Below are 19,315 nucleotides of genomic sequence, written 5' to 3' on the forward strand. Positions count from 1 at the left end.
ACATAAAACAGAACAGCTAAATATTTTTCCACTCACCCGGATTGGCCAATTGCTCTCTAGGTATGTGCAGTGGATCTGAGGACAAAAAAATGTAAACCCGCATTGGTGTAAGAAATAACAGTCTTCATATTCTTCCCAAGGTAAACAGGATTGAGCCAGGCTCAACAAGGCTAAGACCTACAATAACCCATCAACAGATCTATTTCACAGAGGGGTCATCGTAGGACAAACACTGGGGAAATATTTACAGCGTTGCTCTTTTTATGTCCCTGGTTCACATAAAGAGCAGCACTATAAGTGAAGATAACACGTTAACCATTGCTGTTGCTTTGACACGCATGGATCATACATGATTGGGGGCTGAACCTGGGATTAACATATCATCACCATACCTAGTTATCTTATCTTTATCATCACTAGTTTAGTCTACTCCCCCTGTAGACTGACCCACAACAATAAGCGTTTGGCCCTCACGGTGACGCCCCTCTGAGAGGCTCGTCGGCCTCGTGTTGTGAACCCACCGCCGCCACAATAAAAGCGCCCTCACCTGGATGACGTGCCAGTGTTTGTGTCCCAGTAAAGTGCTGAGGCCCTGAGAGAGAGCGGCGTTGTGGCCGGGAGGGGAGTGCAGCGGGCTGCCGTCCTGGGGCTGGGGTTGTGCGTGGGGGTGCGGGACATGGGGGTCGGCGCCGCCGCCGCCGCCGCCGCCGTTTGTGTTGTTGTAGTTGTGTGTCTGCGCGGGGTCCCCGCAGGTCAGGTAGAGGCGGTCTTCTCCGTGGAGCAACACCTGCTCCTGGTTACTCTGGGACACCGAGGAGGAAGAGGAAGAGGGCGAGGATGAAGGTGGCATAAGGGTGCACTTGGAGGGCGTTCCATTCCCCGACACTACTTTGTTTATTGTTTTGGTTTAATGCCGGGCCGAAGCCCAGGACCGGTTTTCCACTTCTTGGTTCAGTAAGTAAGAAAAACAAGCGATGAGAAGTGTGAGAGTCTTCATGAGGACATGAAACAACAACAATGAGATCATTTAAATCTTTCCAACCACTAGTTGGCAGCAGTGAGGCAGAATGTATTTTTTTGGTCCACATTGCAACAAAGCCTGACTTGTATCGTTATTACAATGCCATGGACGGCGACTCATGACTCTTACGAGCTAATCAGTAGTACAACCCTTCAATTCATCCGCCAACCGCACAAATCTCGGGGAACTGGGCCCCTTTATCGGCCAGGGAACAGCAAGTGAGCAATTAAGTTACACGCTTCATACGACATTAAATAATACACGTGCTGTTTTGTATTTTCAACCAGCTGTGTTCTGCCTTCCTGGAAATTTAAGAAAGGAAGTAACTTCGTAAAATGGCTAGGCTGAAAAGGATCAGCGAACATCTAGAGCTTATGTCAGCAATCACCTGCGACCCCTTATGCAAATCAGGGGACCCAGAGTGGGCCCCCGACACCAAGGTTGGGAACCAGTGCCCGTCTAATGAGGGCTCGGAGTCGGGTGAGGCCTTCCAATGTGGACCTACGGCAATACACCCGAGACAATCACAACATTGAGGTGGGGTTCACACGTGGTGCTCAGCTCCCCGAGGTTCACCGCCGTGTTCTCCCAAGGGGAGAGCAAAGTACAACGTAGAAGGCCTGTCTGGCTGTCGCGGTGGGGACACTCCCAGGTCTGTCTCTCACCGTGCACGGGTTCACAGTGAGGGCGCTCTTGATGAAGTGGAACTGTAAGATGCCCACTCGCGGCGGGGAGCAAGGAGCGGGTGGATCCGCCATCTGCTCATTTAACTCTTGCTCTTCCACTTGCTCCTCCTCCTCTTTCTCCTCCACCTCCTGTTGTTGCTGCTCCTGTGATCTCCTCCTCTTCCTCTTCTCTGGTATGCTAGGGACCACCCACAGGTGGTAGCCCTCGGCTCCCCAGCTCTGTGGAGGGGAGAGAGGGATATGGTTAACGAAGGCAGCGTGGTGCGCTGCTGGCGACACAGAGGAGTCCGTGTCTGGTGCTAAACTGTTTGCAATGAAGTGGTAGGAGGGAGGGAGAAAGACAGAAAATAAAAGCAAGGGAAAGGAAAGAAAAGGTTAGAAAGCCAGAGAGGAAGAAAGAGAAAGAAAGCAGATTCTGTTTTTCATTTAGATTCTATGCATCATTTAAATTATATTGCAGAGGGCCGACACAACAAAAGCTAAGCCACGTCAAAACACAAACATGGAGTAAGTAACAACAAGTACATGGAGAACTAAGACAAAACCCACGAAATCCAACATAACACCAAGACAGTAATGCAGTTAATTGAACATAAACAATTACTCACCATAGAGCTGATTTTAATTGGTTCCTTTTTGGTTCCATCAGAACGATACCTGCACCCGAGAGATTAATCCAGGTTATTATTGTAATCATCATTCATGTATCCACTGTGAGTGCATCTCTCTCTGTGTGTGTGTGTGTGTGTGTGTGTGTGTGTGTGTGTGTGTGTGTGTGTGTGTGTGTGTGTGTGTGTGTGTGTGTGTGTGTGTGTGTGTGTGTGTGTGTGTGTGTGTGTGTGTGTGTGTGCGCTGTATTATGTAATGTGTGTGTGCATTCCTGTGCATGTATGTGCATGCACACACGTGCCCACTCACGCAAAGTCCTCCCCCAGGGTGCAGATGAGCTGCGCTCCGAACACGCTCCACAGAGACAGGCCCCCGCATTCCCAGGTCACCATGACAACGCTGTAGTCCGGGGACCAGCGGATGAGCTTGACAGGGCCCGTCTTGTTGTAGATATCTGGAGAAGACCATCCATGTGGTTTAATAAGAATAATCATCATCATCATCATCAATACATAAATACACACACACACACACACACACACACACACACACACACACACACACACACACACACACACACACACACACACACACACACACACACACACACACACACACACACACACACACACACATCACGAATCAAGTGCTATCTTTACTTTACACTTATCTTTACTTATTATTGAGATTGCAGGTCTATCAACAACTAGACTAGAGGAACCTTTACAGCTGGTTCTTACCTTCAAGGTGAAAATTATCATTTCAAATGGGAAAACATTACGCAATGATTACACTGCAATGCAATTGGAATCACATAAAGTAGTATAAAACACTGCCGAAGTATCTTAAGTATCAAATTCTAGCTCGGGCTTGACATTTCACAGACACAAGAAGGTCAATGCTGAATACGGTTTAACCTGCTGCTGTGTTATGCGTAAAGCAACATGCTTGTGCATGCGTTGGCCACTAGAGGGAGTCATGGTACAGCGCTAGCCGCCACTGTGAGACGGGAGATGCAATACCTGGGTAGTGTTTTGGGGTGAGCTCCAGCTTGTGGGAGAGCTGCATTGATCCAGTCGTGGTGTCGATCATGTACACCAACACAGTGCCACTGGATCCCCCAACACACACACAAACGCAGACAATGATGGCATGACGAAGTTAGTATCACTGGCAGGTTTTTGAATAGCACAGCTCAGTTACAAAGTTTAACAACAGACAATTTGAGCACGATGTGGTGCCTTTTGAAAGTCTGAGGTTACAAGTGTTGTAATCTCTTAACACATGCATCTTTATTTTTATGTTTACGATCAGTATCATGAGGAAACAGTAGTTATTCAGAGTAGAGGAACTATGCTCTATATGCCCACACACACACACACACAGAACCATACCCACACAACCATACAAATCAACAGATGAAACGATAAGGCTTTTTTATCACACATCGTCCTACTCAAGCGAGACGGATTACTGGTTTGTTTGGTTGCCATTTATTGCCTGCCTTGATGTTGGGGGGAAATTCTGTTGCATGACGTTAAAGACAAACGATACGTAAACTGAACAGAAAATCCTGGACAAAGATTATGATGCAGGAGGCAGATTCGCCAACCAGGCAGACTCGCATACTCCACAGGTCTGGAGGAGAACATAGCGTCTCCAAACACGACACATCATCCCTCGCGACAAGACAGGCAGTCGAATACGACCCTCTTCCCAACAGGGAGTTTAACAAGGTTAAAACCATGCTACATTGTGATCTTGGCGCAATAAAACCTCCCGGTGCCATGGATGTCTTCTCAAACATCTGTCTTTTCATATCCTCAATTATGTCTAGAATGAGTGATGATGTCGAGAACAAGAACACAGTGTCGTCAGGGTCTGTCCCCTCCTGCATGCATGGAGGCATCTACACGTTTGCAGGAGGGAGGGAGATTAATGTAGGATTGAACGTTTTCGGGAAATAATCGAATTGCGATTATTTCTACCAATATTTAGATTGTGATTTAGAATGCGATTTTTCTTATGTTGTGCAGTATTCACTAGACACAAGCAATAAATCGATCTATAGTATGACCAACACAACATTGGAAGCATTCAACATATAAACTGCTCTTTCCTTTAGGCCAGGCCTATGTGTTGAGATGAATTGATGCATGAATTGATATTATAATAACATCTTTATTTAACAATTGAAAAATAAGTACGAATCCAACGATCTCTAGTCAGTATCAGTATCAAATCGCAGCCTTTTCGATTTTGCAAATCGCGTTCTATTACATTGCGATGTTGGTTTGAATTTGACCAATGGTTCAGCCTGGACCCTTGCATTGCGTTTCATTCTTCATTAACATACAAATACATACACACACACAGTTGTAGTAGCAGCAGCAGCAGCGTACCTGGCACAGCCGAAGGCCATCAGCCGGTACTTGTTGTTGACCGCCACACACGTCCCGTCCATCACGTCAGCCGCCCAGACGCCCTGCAGCTGCTGGGGGAGGGGGGAACACACGCACACACACACACACACACACACACACACACACAATCAAACACAGTCAACCAGGACCTCCAGCCCAAAATCAACTGTCCCTCTTCAGGTGTTTGTATATCAGGTGCTGCCATGAACATCCGTTGGGGAACTGTTACCTTTAATTGGGATCAATAAAGTTCTACCAATGTCATTGTAGGTGAGCGCGAGAGAGTGCGAGAGAGAGAGAGAGCGAAAGCGAAAGGGAGCGAGAGAGAGCGCAAGAGAGAGCGAGAGAGCAAAAGCGAAAGAAAGCAAGAGAGCAAAAGCGAAAGGGAGCAAGAGAGAGAAAGCGAGAGAGTCGAGAAAGAGCACTAAATTGCGAGCGAGAAAGGGAGAGAGTGCGAAAGAGAGTGTGAGAGAGCGAGAGCATGAGAGAGTCAGAGTGAGAGAGAGCAAGAGCAAGAGAGAGAGAGAGAGCGAGAGCGCTTACGTCGGCGGTGACGGTGTTGCCGAGCGGTGTGATGAAGCCCAGCCGTCCATCGCTGAGCACGGCGGCGAAGCCGTCCAGGGTCACGCAGTACTCCATGCACTTGATGTGAACCTTGTCCAGGTCCAGAGACGGACCCCCTACACACACACACACATAAGTACTCTGCACGCTGCATACTTCCTGTGGGGACGTGAGGGGAAGCACCAACTAGTAGAGGTGATGAGTGTTGATGAACAGAGTAGCTGAAATGATCGTGTGATGAAAAGGAAATGTCAGCAAGGATGAACTAGTGTGTGGATGTGCACATAAAGTGTGTGCACATCTATCATTTATGGGTATAAATCATCTATCCTAGAATATCAAATAGAATACATTACAACACTACATAGCGTATAGCAGTATTGGCATATCAACTGAGGCTTGTAAAACAAAATAGTGTGTGTGTGTGTGTGTGTGTGTGTGTGTGTGTGTGTGTGTGTGTGTGTGTGTGTGTGTGTGTGTGTGTGTGTGTGTGTGTGTGTGTGTGTGTGTGTGTGTGTGTGCTAGCATGCCTCTTGCGGACTGCAGGTCCAGGGAGAAGGGGATGGTGGTGAGGCTGATGGCCTTGCGCCCGTTGCTGCCCAGGCCGTCCCAGTGCAGCACGTGGAGGTATCCGTCCGCTGTGCACACCAGCAGGTCGTCCTGGAGGGACTGGAGGCTGGCCGAGAGAGGGGGGGGGGGGGGAACAGAGTTATAGACATGTTGACCATGTGGCCTTGCGTGCTGGCGTTCTCATCTCAAGACAGGACATCTGGAACGGGGTGCTCAAAATGTGCGATTTTCCACCTGAGAGAGAGAGGGCGGGATTTTGGACGGAGCAAAATCCTTTTACGCGTGTTCAGAGGCGCAAGACGAGAGCGAGACTACGCGTCGGAAGGAGCGATATCCGTGTGGATGGTGTAACGGGGAGAAAGAGGGCGGGACATCCGCATGTGATTCGGAGCGAGCGCTAGCTCTTTTCAGTTTCAAGGTTTAAAAGAGAAACAAAGTACGAAAGAAAGAACGAAAGAACGAACGAAAGAACGAACGAACGAAAGAACGAAAGAACGAATGAGCGAACAAAAGTTCGAAAGAACAATAGAAAGATAGAGATTCTATCCTTCAAGAGTTAGATGTGTCAGATATCGCCGTGTCAAACACTTTGTCAAAAGACTTTTGATTGATTTGCCTCGTCTTTGGTGCTGCTGTTCTTGTCATGCTCGTATTCATCTGGCTCAGGGGCCTGAGCCGTGTGCGGGCGTACACAGCTCATAGGAAGTAGGCGACCGGAAATTGCATTACGGGAGCCGGGGCAAACAATGGCAAGTCGTGACCTTTCCTCCGCCTGCTAGTATGCATGGATCTGCATCGATATTTGGTAGGCGTGCTTCTGTCCAAGGCGGAACCATAGCCTTACAGTGCCGCGAGTCCCTCTATTACAAGCATGGGGGGCTCCAGAGGGAAGGGAACCTCGTAACCAGTTGAACGTACAAATATATAGATAGTGTGTGCATTTAACTTTGCACAAGAAGAGGTTGAGTAATGAAGAACGTGAGAAAGACAGAGAGAAAAAAAGAGTAAGAAATTATAGTGAGGGCCTGAGAGGAGGACTAAGAGGAGAATGAGGAGGAAGATGCTGGATGAAAAGGACAAACAAATGTGTGTGTCTGCGTGCGTGCGTGCGTGCGCCTACATTGTTGATTGCAAGTTTGCGTACGCCTGACTAGAAACAACAAATCAATGCCTTGCCTTTCACAACAGCATAGGTCATGGAAACATCTCGGGCATCAATTGTAACGAGAGGCCGCGAGATGAGGGGCAGGACAAAGAAGTAAGAAAAAGTGATAAACGACTTGGCACTGAAAGGAGGAGGAGGGCATTCAGATTCGATTGACAGCTCGTCCGGACCAATTAAGCGGCCGCTTTGTGTCCATAATGATGAGTCAACTTTAAAACGTCTCTACGCTTCCTTGCCGGTCTTTGTCATCCCATGAAGGGTTGATAATAAAGCGTGGGGGGGGGAGGTGGTGAGCAATGCAGGAACAACAAGAGAGTGAGGAGAGAGGGAGGGAGTTTCAAACGAGAGCGGGGAAACGTTACGGAGGCTTGGAGCGAGCGCTCGTCTTTCAGAGAAAGGGAAGAGATTAGGAGTGGGAGGATGTAGGAATAGCAAAAGGGCAAAGCGAGAGAAAGACATGGCCGAGGACGGGTTTTGAGTGAACGTCGTTGGGAGCCAAAGAGAAAACGCTACAGAGATGACATAACTTGGCTGCGAGATCCAAGAACCTCGGGATAAATAATGACTGTTGTTGCGTTTGGATTTTATAAAGACGGATCACAAAGTAGGGGTCACGGTGAAAGTGATTTAATAAAAGGCACGTCTGCGTTCAACATAAAAGGCTGCGTCTTGTTGCTCTTTCTCTGTGTTTAATTAAGGGACTCGTTTTAGAAAAGGGATATTTTAATAAAGGTGAGTGCATCACTTGAGTAATAGGAGAAGCCAGGGTGTGCTCTACTTGTAAGTCCAGAAGAATCTCTTCCCCCACCCCACCCATCCCTGTCTGGAACCAGAGTCCTCACAGGACCTGCAATCCCATTGGTTCAGAGCCCTGTCTGGAACCAGAGCCCTCACAGGACCTGCAATCCCATTGGTTCAGAGACCTGTCTGGAACCAGAGCCCTCACAGGACCTGCCATCCCATTGGTTCAGAGCCCTGTCTGGAACCAGAGCCCTCACAGGACCTGCCATCCCATTGGTTCAGAGCCCTGTCTGGAACCAGAGCCCTCACAGGACCTGCCATCCCATTGGTTCAGAGCCCGGTCTGGAACCAGAGCCCTCACAGGACCCGCCATCCCATTGGTTCAGAGCCCCGTCTGGAACCAGAGCCCTCCCAACCCCCACCATTCCATTGGTTTCCCGAAGGGAAGGTGTGGTGATGTAATTTTAGTTGCTAATTGTAACAGGTCGTGCTCTTTAAAACATTACCCTCCGGGTGGGGAATGTCTTTGGTTTGTTCGTTGCCGCGGTAACCGTAGGTCATTATAAACAGTGGCCGTCTTTTATTTTCATTGAAGGGTGGATCGTCTCTGGCAGAGAGAGTTAATGAAGGGACAGACAGAGAGAAGGACAGAGACAAGATAGTGAGGGGACAGACGGAGGGACAGATAGTGAGGGGACAGACAGACAGATAGTGAGGGGACAGACAGACAGATAGTGAGGGGACAGACAGACAGATAGTGAGGGGACAGACGGAGGGACAGATAGTGAGGGGACAGACGGAGGGACAGATAGTGAGGGGACAGACAGACAGATAGTGAGGGGACAGACAGACAGATAGTGAGGGGACAGACAGAGAGAAGGACAGAGACAAGATAGTGAGGGGACAGAGACAGACAGATAGTGAGGGGACAGACAGAGAGAAGGACAGAGACAGACAGACAGATAGTGAGGGGACAGAGACAGACAGACAGATAGTGAGGGGACACAGACAGACAGATAGTGAGGGGACAGAGACAGACAGACAGATAGTGAGGGGACAGAGACAGACAAACAGATAGTGAGGGGACAGACAGACAGATAGTGAGGGGACAGAGACAGACAGACAGTAGGATAGTGAGGGGACAGACAGACAGACAGATAGTGAGGGGACAGACAGACAGATAGTGAGGGGACAGAGACAGACAAACAGATAGTGAGGGGACAGAGACAGACAGACAGATAGTGAGGGGACAGAGGCAGACAGATAGTGAGGGGACAGACAGACAGACAGTAGGATAGTGAGGGGACAGACAGACAGATAGTGAGGGGACAGAGACAGACAGAAAGATAGTGAGGGGACAGAGACAGACAGACAGATAGTGAGGGGACAGACAGACAGATAGTGAGGGGACAGAGACAGACAGACAGATAGTGAGGGGACAGACAGACAGATAGTGAGGGGACAGAGACAGACAGACAGATAGTGAGGGGACAGACAGATGGTGGGTTATGATGGGTGTACCTGGTGATGGGAGCTTCCAGGTCCACAGGTTTCTTCATCTCCAGGGTCAGAGCAGGAGCACACTGTTCCTGCTTATAACCAGGCGTCACCTTGACACGGGGACTCCCTCTGTACACACACACACACACACACACACACACACACAATGAGTAATAAACACCATATATTGTGCTTTATTTCCTATATGCATGTACGTTTATTACCTTCCATGCAAACATAGTAGTCCGACCATTACTTTTTATCTGACATCAGGGTAGGTAATCATGGGTGCAAATGGACATGAAGGTATGTTGGCTATTGTAAATCACCGCCGGCCTGCCTTATGGGCAAACATGTCAACAAGCAAACATCCTATGGAAGTCGACGGCGGGCTTGGAGCGTCCCCCTGAACCAGGTTTCCTTGTTTGTACAGAAATTGAGGAAGGGATTACGGTGGCTAATTGCACAGGGTCCGCAGACAGGCTGAAACAGACGTTTAATTATTGACATAATTGACGTCATGACAATCTAAATACACACACACACACACACACTTAACTATATCATGGTTTTGAGATAAGAGATTCAATCTGAATGCAATTCTAGCCACATGCTACATTGTGGAACAGAGATTGATACCTACATATGTACAAATATGTTAACAACAATTTAAAAGATAACATTAACTCAAACAGACGTATTAATGGAATCCTCGCGCCATGCAACACTGAGGAAAGTTCTTTGAGTTCACTCAGTTAAGGCTAGGGGAAAGTTGAGCTCAGGTCCAGACTTGTCTGAGAAACGTCTTGTTGACTCTACAAGCAGGCCCAAACATGGACCCGGGAACCATATCTTATCTCTCCCTTTGCTCAGGGAGGGTTCCACAGGCATCGCAGACAGGACATGAACAAAACTAAACAAGATGATCATATGCTTCATATCTAGATCCTTATTTTGCTAAATGTTGCTTATCCTTGCTAAAGTGCGCTCCAAAACATAATTGGAGTCAGAGTGTGTATCTGGCATCAATGAAATGACATACCGTAGTATTCTTGTTATTGTTCATTTAGTACATGTATATGCAGTAAATATGAATGATTCTCTGGCTAATCGCCCATTTTCCCCTGAATTTCAATGAACTGGAACATTTACAAGAGAACAGAAAGTATGGAGGAACCATCTGCTGCACCAGCTTGTGTAGCCAGTGGATATCGTGTTCGCATCCCCTTTGCATGGGTAACAGCAAAATCATGTTTTTAGATACATCCCAAATGTCCCACTTTAGTGTTCCAACTGTCATGTTTTTAAAAGGCTACAGGACATAAATACTTTGATTTTTATTTAAAAACAGATGAAGAGGAAAGAGTTCTATTTATTTTAAGAATAATGGAAGCGGCATATTATAATGAATAGTAGGCTTCCAAGTGCCTTGCTTGTTGTTGCATATAGTAAAGGTAGCCATTCAACCTGCATTTAAATACACCAAAACAGTAATTAGCCTCCACGTGTTCCTTTGTGTGCGAGAGTCAAGTGTGAGAGTGAGAAAGTGAGTGAGTGAAGTGTGTGTGTCTCTCACTTTGGGTAGACGGCCTCATAGAGGTATTTGTCCTCTTGTCCTCCCAGCACATCAAACAGGAGGATGTATCCATTAGAGGCCTGAGGACAGAGAAGCATAATGATTAGCATTTCCAAAGATGTCTTCCACACGTTGGTTCAAACCCACCAATGTTTGCACAACCTACAGGTAGGTCTAGATTCTGTAACACTATCACATTAATGATAAAGGAAAGGAAATGGTGGGTAGAGAAGGGGGAATGTCAGAAAGTATTAACTGACATAATGTCCGTAGCTTGTTATGGATGCTTGACAGAGAGAGTGTGAATGGGCCTGTTTTCACTGCGGCTTAATGAGGCGTGGTAGATGTAAAAGGTCTGTCCCTACAGGTCTTTTTCTGCATGGCTCTTGGCTCTGAGCTAAAAGATTTAATTAAATGGGGAATGAATTCCTTGGGGACCTGGTATCTGTCCATGAGCCTTAATGGGACTTACACACGCAGCCATGATATGGCAATCTTTTATGTTTCACCAAACAAACTTCCCCGTGACTGCCAAAGCAATTTTAGCGATTAAACTATTATGCTAATTTGGGGTGGGTTTTGGCGGAAACCACTATATGGATTAGCATAAAGTCATTGTACTAACGGCTTATGTAGTGTAACCGGCCTTGCCTCAAAGGGGTTGGTGCAACATGTGGCAAACAATGAAAAAACAATTAAAAGAACTCAGAAAGTGGTCGTGACTATTCAAATCAAATACAAATAAACTCGAAAGCCAACCGTAGATAATAGCATCACACGCCAAGCGCACTACAGGCACACGAAGACACCACAAAATTGAGTTGAAGGCCATATCTGAGACAGATCTGAACTCAGAGTCCCTGAACCAAAGACCACAGCCGCTCTGTTGTTCAGTCAACAATAACCGACACGACAACATCAAATCTTTAACGCCAACACTCAAATACGAACCAAAACCCTACCAATACTTTTCAAACATAAACAAAATTGGTACAAAACCTAACAGATTAGGAACGTAAATTCAACGTTATTGAGTATGGATGTACCGGCATTGTCGCCTGGAGGCCCGGTGCCAATGTCCTGGGATAACCACCTGTGACATTTTACACGTGTGCGCATCATCGATGGCAGGTTGACAACACACTGCCACGGCTCTGGCCAAAACGTGGACAGCAGAAGAAGAAGAAGAAGAAGAAGAAGAGAGAGCCAATGATGGGGGGGCTGGGGAGCAAGGGGAGGGGCAGGGTTTGGCATGCTAAATGGATCCACAGGGGACACTTGGCTAGGAGGGAGCGGATGCAGCCAGAGAGAGACACACACACAGAGAGACAGAGAGAGAGAGGCACAGAGAGACAGAGATAGACAGACAGAGAGAGCGAGAGAGCAAGAGATAGAGTGACAGAGAGCGAAAGAGACACAGAGACGAAGGAGTCAGATACGAGGCTGCAAAACACCTCCAAAGGCCAAGAAGGGGGGGGGGGGGGGATCTTTTGCATAAAAACATGCAGAAGATCTAGTGACATTAAGTGGACGAGAAATCTATAATTACCGTTTTACAGCAATTACAATTAATTTTGTAATGCATGAGATTAATGAGTAAGTAGGGGTAGGGATGTAACGGTATGAAAATTTAACCTAACGGTTATTGAGACCAAAATTATCCCGGTTTTCGGTATTATCGCGGTACTTTTAAATACCCAAAATATGCCCATACTTCAGACTTAGTCCTCTTAGAAGGTAGGGAGGGGCAACGATCATCAAATAGTTGGAGTCACGTAGAATATCGAACAATGAATGTGACCATTGTTATTTATTACACGGCTCTTCTCAATGCTGTTGAACGCTCTGTTCACTTACATGGGCCTTCACAACTTCCGTTCGTGAATATTTTTTTGATAATTCACCGTTGCTAAGCATATAATGACCGCTGTCAAGGAAAGTTATTTTTATTTCTATCGTATCACTCCGCAAGTGGTCCGATAACTTATCAACCCCAGCGTCCTCGGTTGCTAAGCGACGTCACGTCAACGTCTTTGCCGGACTATTTCTCTGCTGATCAACACTTTGAATGCTGGTAACAAATAAATTGTAAAAAGACACACCGTGTGAAGTTATTTTCTTGACGCGTCTACTTCACCGTCATGTAGGCTGTGTTCAGTAAAATAATAAATAAATAGCGACCTGTTTTCGGCGCATGTAGGCCTATCTGCCTAAGCCCACGTTGAAATAAACAGATTGATTGCATACAAATCATAAAAGCCTCTCCCTGTCTCATTGTGTGTGCGTGTATCCGAGGTGCGTGTGTGCGTGCGTGCGTGCGTGCGTGCGTGGGGGGTTCTTGATTGACCGATTTTTGAAAATTATTACAATACTTCTCAGCGAATATTGAATAGTGTTTTTGCCAGAAATGCACATCGAAACTTAAAAACCTGATGTTGTAGGCTACACAGTGCGCCTGCGCGGCAACTTCAGGAGACTCAGGAGAATCCTTCCCAGCGGATGAAGCGCTGGGAAGGATTTAAGCACACGGTTTCCACACCGCGGGCGCGGTTATCCACCGCGGTAATAAGTTTATTTGAAATGAAAACGGTAATTGTTACCGACAACATTTTTATCAGGGTTTACCGTTACACCGGTAACCGTTTCAAACCCAGATCCTTGGGCCTGGGAACCCGCACACTCTAATCAAGAGAGTATCCTGATGGATATGCTGCGAACGGCTTGAAAACATCCCAATAACAACATGATCTAACATGCCTTTCCATGCCAAGGGATTGGAAATATGTGTTAAACGGTCGCAACAGATTAGTGATGAGATGTGACGAAGCGTTCAGAGCATCGGTGTGTGGGCTGAAGCAGCCAGCCAAGTCCAACCAAGCTGTTACTGTCCGCTTCTGAGGGAGTACTTTAAGACACAAGACCATCACAAAGGCTCTCCCTCTCATATATAAACACACACAGAACCATGCAATAATAAACCTCTAGCATTTCTGCTATAAAACACTTATTCTTATATTCACCTAACCCTAACAAATTTCACCAGCGCACCCTGACGGAATATGGAAGACAAAAAATGACGTAAGCATAAATAAATAAATAAATGTAGGATAAAATATGCATACATTTTGCTACACAAAAAAAGCCAATTTAGTTATTCATTCCTACATTTATTTATTTAATTAGTTATTTATTTACGCTTACGTCATTTTTTGTCCTCGATAACGAACAGCATCTGGAAGCGAAATGAACAATTCCCTTGTGAGCTGTCCCATCAGGCTAAAATCTGACCTTTTAAACTGCTGTACAATGTAGAAAGACAAACACAAACATCGGACAATGTTGTTTGGCACCCGCCGCTTCCCTGTGCTTTATTGTATAAACGAAGGAGTAATAATTGAGATGTTACAGCGGGAGAGGTGGGGGCGAGGGGGGCGGGTCACGTGTGTGTGCTCTTCCTGCTATTGTGCTGCTAATGCCAAGCTCACACGACCAGACTTTTAAATCAAAATCCCAGCCGAGGAAATGAAGCTCATGTCTTAGGACAAATTAATCAGTTTAAGAAGTATGCTGCACACAGCAGCACACACTAGCCGGTTTAGGAGGGACAGAGAACTACCCGGGGTTCTAACACCACAAGACTACTACAGGAGAAAGAATCAAGAGTTTGAATCATCACGTACAAATATATGGGATTGCAGCACAAGGCAGATTCCGACAAAATCAGCATATCAAAACAACCGAGTATCCCGATTTTTGGCTTCCGGAATACAGAACCTGTAGAAGGCGAACTGTAACTTTAAGTATACCAAAAAAAGGATAAAATCAAGGAATAAAAATTGGACATTTAATTGCAATAATTATGTAATCATAATTTTTACAGAATAACGTTATGTATCTTAAAAGTAGGGCCCGACCGATATTGATTTTTGAGTGCCGATAACGATGCCGATTATATTCAGAGAAAAATTACAATTAAGATTTAATCGGCCAATTAAAAACAAAACAAAAAAAGGCATATAAAACGTAGTTTTTGACACCTTAAATATACTTTAAACACTTTTGACGAATATGTGAATTGAATGCAGAACCTTTGAGTGTTTTAGAATACATTTACAGTCAAAAATGAGTGTAATGTAAAATGTAAAATAAATAACTAACTCCCAATGTGCTGTGCTCGTGAGCAGTGACTAACACGTGCGTGCTGAGCAGTATGGTCTCACCGTTAGAGTCTACAGTATAACAAATTAACATGGCCTGGGACCTAAAGAAAAACAGGCACAACATGCTCAAACAACGCATCTTGTGTACATTGGTGAGGTGAGCGCGCAGCTGCCTGAGCGAGCGTGCTTTCATGTTGTACGGTAAAATTCAATCTCCTCTTTTTCACTCCAGCTAAAGTTGTTAGTTAGCAAGGCGAGTAGGAGCGCAATCTGCAGGATACTAAGCGCAATAACATTTCAAAAAATAAAAATAAAAAAATAAATAAAAAAAATCGGTTGTAATCTGCGTCTTTTTGGCAGATGTTGATTATTTTCAAAAAGGCTATAATTGGCCGATTGAATCGGCAGGCCGATGAATCGGTCGGGCCCTACTTAAAGCATCCAAAATTGTTTTTAAATATCGTAAAGTTCCTGCCGAGTCTCGCCCCCCCCCAACCGCCAACAACCATCTCATCAGAACAGGCAGAAGACATCCGTCAGGCAAACTCATCCAACACTGAGCTCCCAGCACAACACTTTAACCACCCATTTTAGAAACAAGTTGTCATCATCACTACCAGCTCTGGTAGCGTGAGGCACACTACCGTCCTCATAACAGTGTTTGTTTTCAATATTTGCCTTGTATGATCCTTCAGACAATATAAAACATGGTTAATTACAGTATAACCAATTAAAGGCCCATTAGGTCTTTGACACAACACACCATTTAAAAGCACTTTCACACCATTATCAAGAGCTGTGTAAGCACACTGGCGCTTCTGCGATAGGCGACCCGGTAGAACGGGAGCCAAACGTTCACCAAGTTTCAACTGACGCAACAGTCCCATAAAACCCCATAAAACCTTCACATTCAATGAGACAGCGGTCATGTGATCGCTCACTGGAAGAGGACGGCCTCGTGTACATCTGCCGCTATCCCTTTTCCTGCATGGCCATGTTCCATTAAGAAAGGTGTTGGCACTGGACTAGACGGATTTGGGGGGAGGAGGGGGCAATTGTATAGGTAATATGGACACTATATATAGAGACACAAGTATGACTAGTGGTCGACTGCATCTTCAAAGTCTTGGCGGTTACAGTGGGCAAGAAAGCGCATTAGAGCATGCAGTACTCAAGGAGGGAGGGGAAGCCCTTTTTTGGCAAGCGAGTCTGAACTAAACTTCAGTAGTCTTTATTGCCTTTAACGCCCGCCCCCACGCCGCACCACCCACAACCCGCTGCCTTTCATGTTGAGCCGGGACGCCTCCGGAGACATGAAAGCGCCGTTCACACGGTGCGTTCAAGGGGCCAATGATAAGTGGGACTTCGGCTCGTCTCGTGGGATCAGAGGAGGATCGAGAGGAAGTGGGGGAGATAAAGCGTGTGGGTGCCGCAGTTTAGAACGTTGGGGTGCACACACACACACACACACACACACACACACACACACACACACACACACACACACACACACACACACACACACACACACACACACACACACACACACACACACACACACACACACACACACACGATTCTCCCCAGGCTAACTTTCTATTCGCTATATGGTCATTACTTACTCAATGACACTATGGTTCATTAGGGCTTTCCCAAATGTAGCACGTTCCAAACCATTAACCCCGCCGCCATTCAGTCATTAGAAATTACATTTGAATGCTAGCCTTTTTTTTTTTTGGACCGATGTGAGGGAAGCACCCGAGTCCTGTTGTCGCACTGATGGAAGAAGTAGAAAGCGAGAAAAGGAAAGCGAAGCAACAGTTGGAAAGACTTTGGAATTCTTTCCGTTAAGGCTTGTATGCAGAGTGGCCAGCCGTGTGTTTTCCATGTAGAATACCGATTCAGCAGAAGGAATGTTATATAAGGAAGATTTTCAATTGTCTTTTATGTGGGTGATTATCTCAGAGGACCAGCAATACAGTATAGTTGATTTTATAGAGCCAGACATATATAATGGTATCGGTGTATGTTTGCCGATATGAAAATTTAAGGAAAGGTGTGAATTTATTCTAATATTTTCTACAATATCATATTCTCAGCGGACTGATTTTCAGGGATTAGGATTATTATTATTTCCATCTTCTGTAGCACTAAACTATTCTAACCAGGAGAACATTTAGTCTCCATACCTACTGTTCTCTTACAACAACGACAATAATAACGGTACAGCCGAAAACTTTGTTTCGCCAAACAAGGAGGGATACCGCTTCTGTATATTTACTATATAAACAACACTTCTTTTTAGCTGGGAAAGTGAAAACTCTGCTCGACAGCAGTTTTGCGTAACTTGGGACGGTGGTGGTTGATTGGGCCCAGCTTCCCTAGTCCGACTCCTCCGGGCGGCTCTGAGGTCACGGAGCGAGCTCGGAACACAGAGGGAACAGTCTGGTCTCGGATGAGGACCAAGACACACAGGAAACGGGGAAAATAGCGAGGGGAAGGCTCGCCGTTGGGGGGACACGCTCTCTCTGCTACCGCACAACAACACGAGAGACACATACATGAATACATTGAGACACACACACACGAGTCTAAAGATAGACCTATTCGTGGTTTAGGATAGTTATTACGTTAGCCACTGGGCTTTGGAGGGCGGCTGTGAGCGCCAAAGCATCTGTCCAACAGCTGGTGGCTCCAACGAGGACTATTCAACCGGCAAACCTGCTTTTTGTGACGTCCCCGTCCTATTTACCACCAGGACCCCACATCCACCCGTCCCCATGAAGGGCCAGTCCTCAAAGGGCAATGTTACTCAGAAGACATTACTCCTCAGAAGACAACAGTCCTCAAAAGACAACACTCCTCAGAAGACAACAGTCCTCAAAAGACAACAGTCCTCAAAAGACAACAGTCCTCAGAAGACAACAGTCCTTAAAAGACAACAGTCCTCAAAAGACAACAGTCCTCAAAAGACAAGTCCTCAAAAGACAACAGTCCTCAGGAGACATTAGTCCTCAAAAATCCCGACCATATATTTTGTAAATAAAGCAAATAAAAGGCTTGCATACCGATTTGACGAACCGAAGTGTCACTGCGCTTTATTGTAGATTTACTACTAGTTTTATCTGCACCGTTTTTGATGATTTACGTTCAAGTGATAAAACATGAAGTTCCTCACGCATCACAATGAAAAAACCCATATGCTCATTTAGGTTATTTGCATCACAAAAAACAACGCAGACAGACGTTTCCCACAATGTGCTTTCAGGCCATGAACAGTAATTCAGAGCCTCTGCATCTGAATGAATTGCTTGCAAAATAAAAGATGCCTTGTTTTCTAAATCCATCACAAAGTTAAAACTAAAATCTGCATTATATCCAATTACTCAAAGACTGTTACTCAGACATCAGCTGACTTGTCCTCAGAAACTCGTCCTCAGAAACCACTAGTCCTTTTTTAAATACTTGTCCTAACAAAACACTATCCCCAGTAGGCCCCGTGTCCTCATAAAGTCCCTTAGAAGACACCAGTCCTCAGAAACCACTAGTCCTTATCAAATCAATTTTCCTCATAAGCGGCTAGAAATTATAAAAACGCCAGTCCTCACAGAAGCACTAAACCTAAACACTTACTCAGAGAGCACCATTTCACAGAAAGCACCAGCCCTCAGACAACCCTGGTAATAGTGATACAGCAACAACTTAGTGCCCTGAGGAAAGTCCATATCAAGGGGCGGATGTTCAAATCCCTGCCTGCTCCGCCCTTGGACTTTCACAGCACTTTCCCTGAAGGACAACCTCATCTCCCACTAGAGAGGACGGTAGGCATGCTTCACCCGCATGCAGTGGAGCTCGCACCAGTGAACCGTTCTATGAGTGCAGAGAATTATGCATGCATTAAAGTGCATGACATTGCTGCAGCACTGGACTTGAAAAGGATGTTGGGCACTTAACCGCACAGCTCAGCACAACGTCTTGACAGGAAGATAGAGGGCATGTGCGAGCTGTATGGTATGGAGTCAGAAGGGAGGTGCAAGGTCAACCAAAGACCTTGGTCTTATGCTATGGCTCTGGAATGTCAAGTCCAATGGGATTTACACACATAACAGCTGTGTGCGTTTGCTCGTGCCTGACTCCATGCCAGCCTAACAATCTGTGCATAAGCGTACCATGTTAGACACTGCTGATTTAAATACCTTTAGCGCACGCCGTGGATGAAGCTGGCCAGCGTCCAGTTACGTAAAGATCCATTGGATGCATGGTTGTTTATGCATGGGGTAGACGGATGTTTGGCGGGCAT

General features: G+C 46.0%; 1 protein-coding gene across 3 annotated transcripts in view; it reads right to left on the minus strand.

Annotated features, from left to right (window-relative positions):
* ric1 (RIC1 homolog, RAB6A GEF complex partner 1) overlaps nt 1-19,315 on the minus strand; it is a 44,241-nt gene that overhangs the window by 13,485 nt on the left and 11,441 nt on the right. For 2 of the 3 annotated variants that reach the window (XM_030353330.1, XM_030353328.1), the window contains exons 3-13: nt 10,856-10,935; nt 9,301-9,408; nt 5,834-5,979; nt 5,283-5,419; nt 4,719-4,810; nt 3,339-3,427; nt 2,626-2,770; nt 2,316-2,364; nt 1,687-1,926; nt 548-802; nt 37-75 (exon numbers count right to left, since the gene is read on the minus strand). In XM_030353330.1, the coding sequence (XP_030209190.1) occupies nt 37-75; nt 548-802; nt 1,687-1,926; nt 2,316-2,364; nt 2,626-2,770; nt 3,339-3,427; nt 4,719-4,810; nt 5,283-5,419; nt 5,834-5,979; nt 9,301-9,408; nt 10,856-10,935 (1,380 nt within the window). The remainder of the gene's footprint in view (nt 1-36; nt 76-547; nt 803-1,686; nt 1,927-2,315; nt 2,365-2,625; nt 2,771-3,338; nt 3,428-4,718; nt 4,811-5,282; nt 5,420-5,833; nt 5,980-9,300; nt 9,409-10,855; nt 10,936-19,315) is intronic. The other variant, XM_030353329.1, reaches the window with a different exon arrangement.

This window comes from Gadus morhua, chromosome 4, assembly GCF_902167405.1.
Source record: "Gadus morhua chromosome 4, gadMor3.0, whole genome shotgun sequence".
NCBI classification, from domain to species: Eukaryota; Metazoa; Chordata; class Actinopteri; order Gadiformes; family Gadidae; genus Gadus; species Gadus morhua.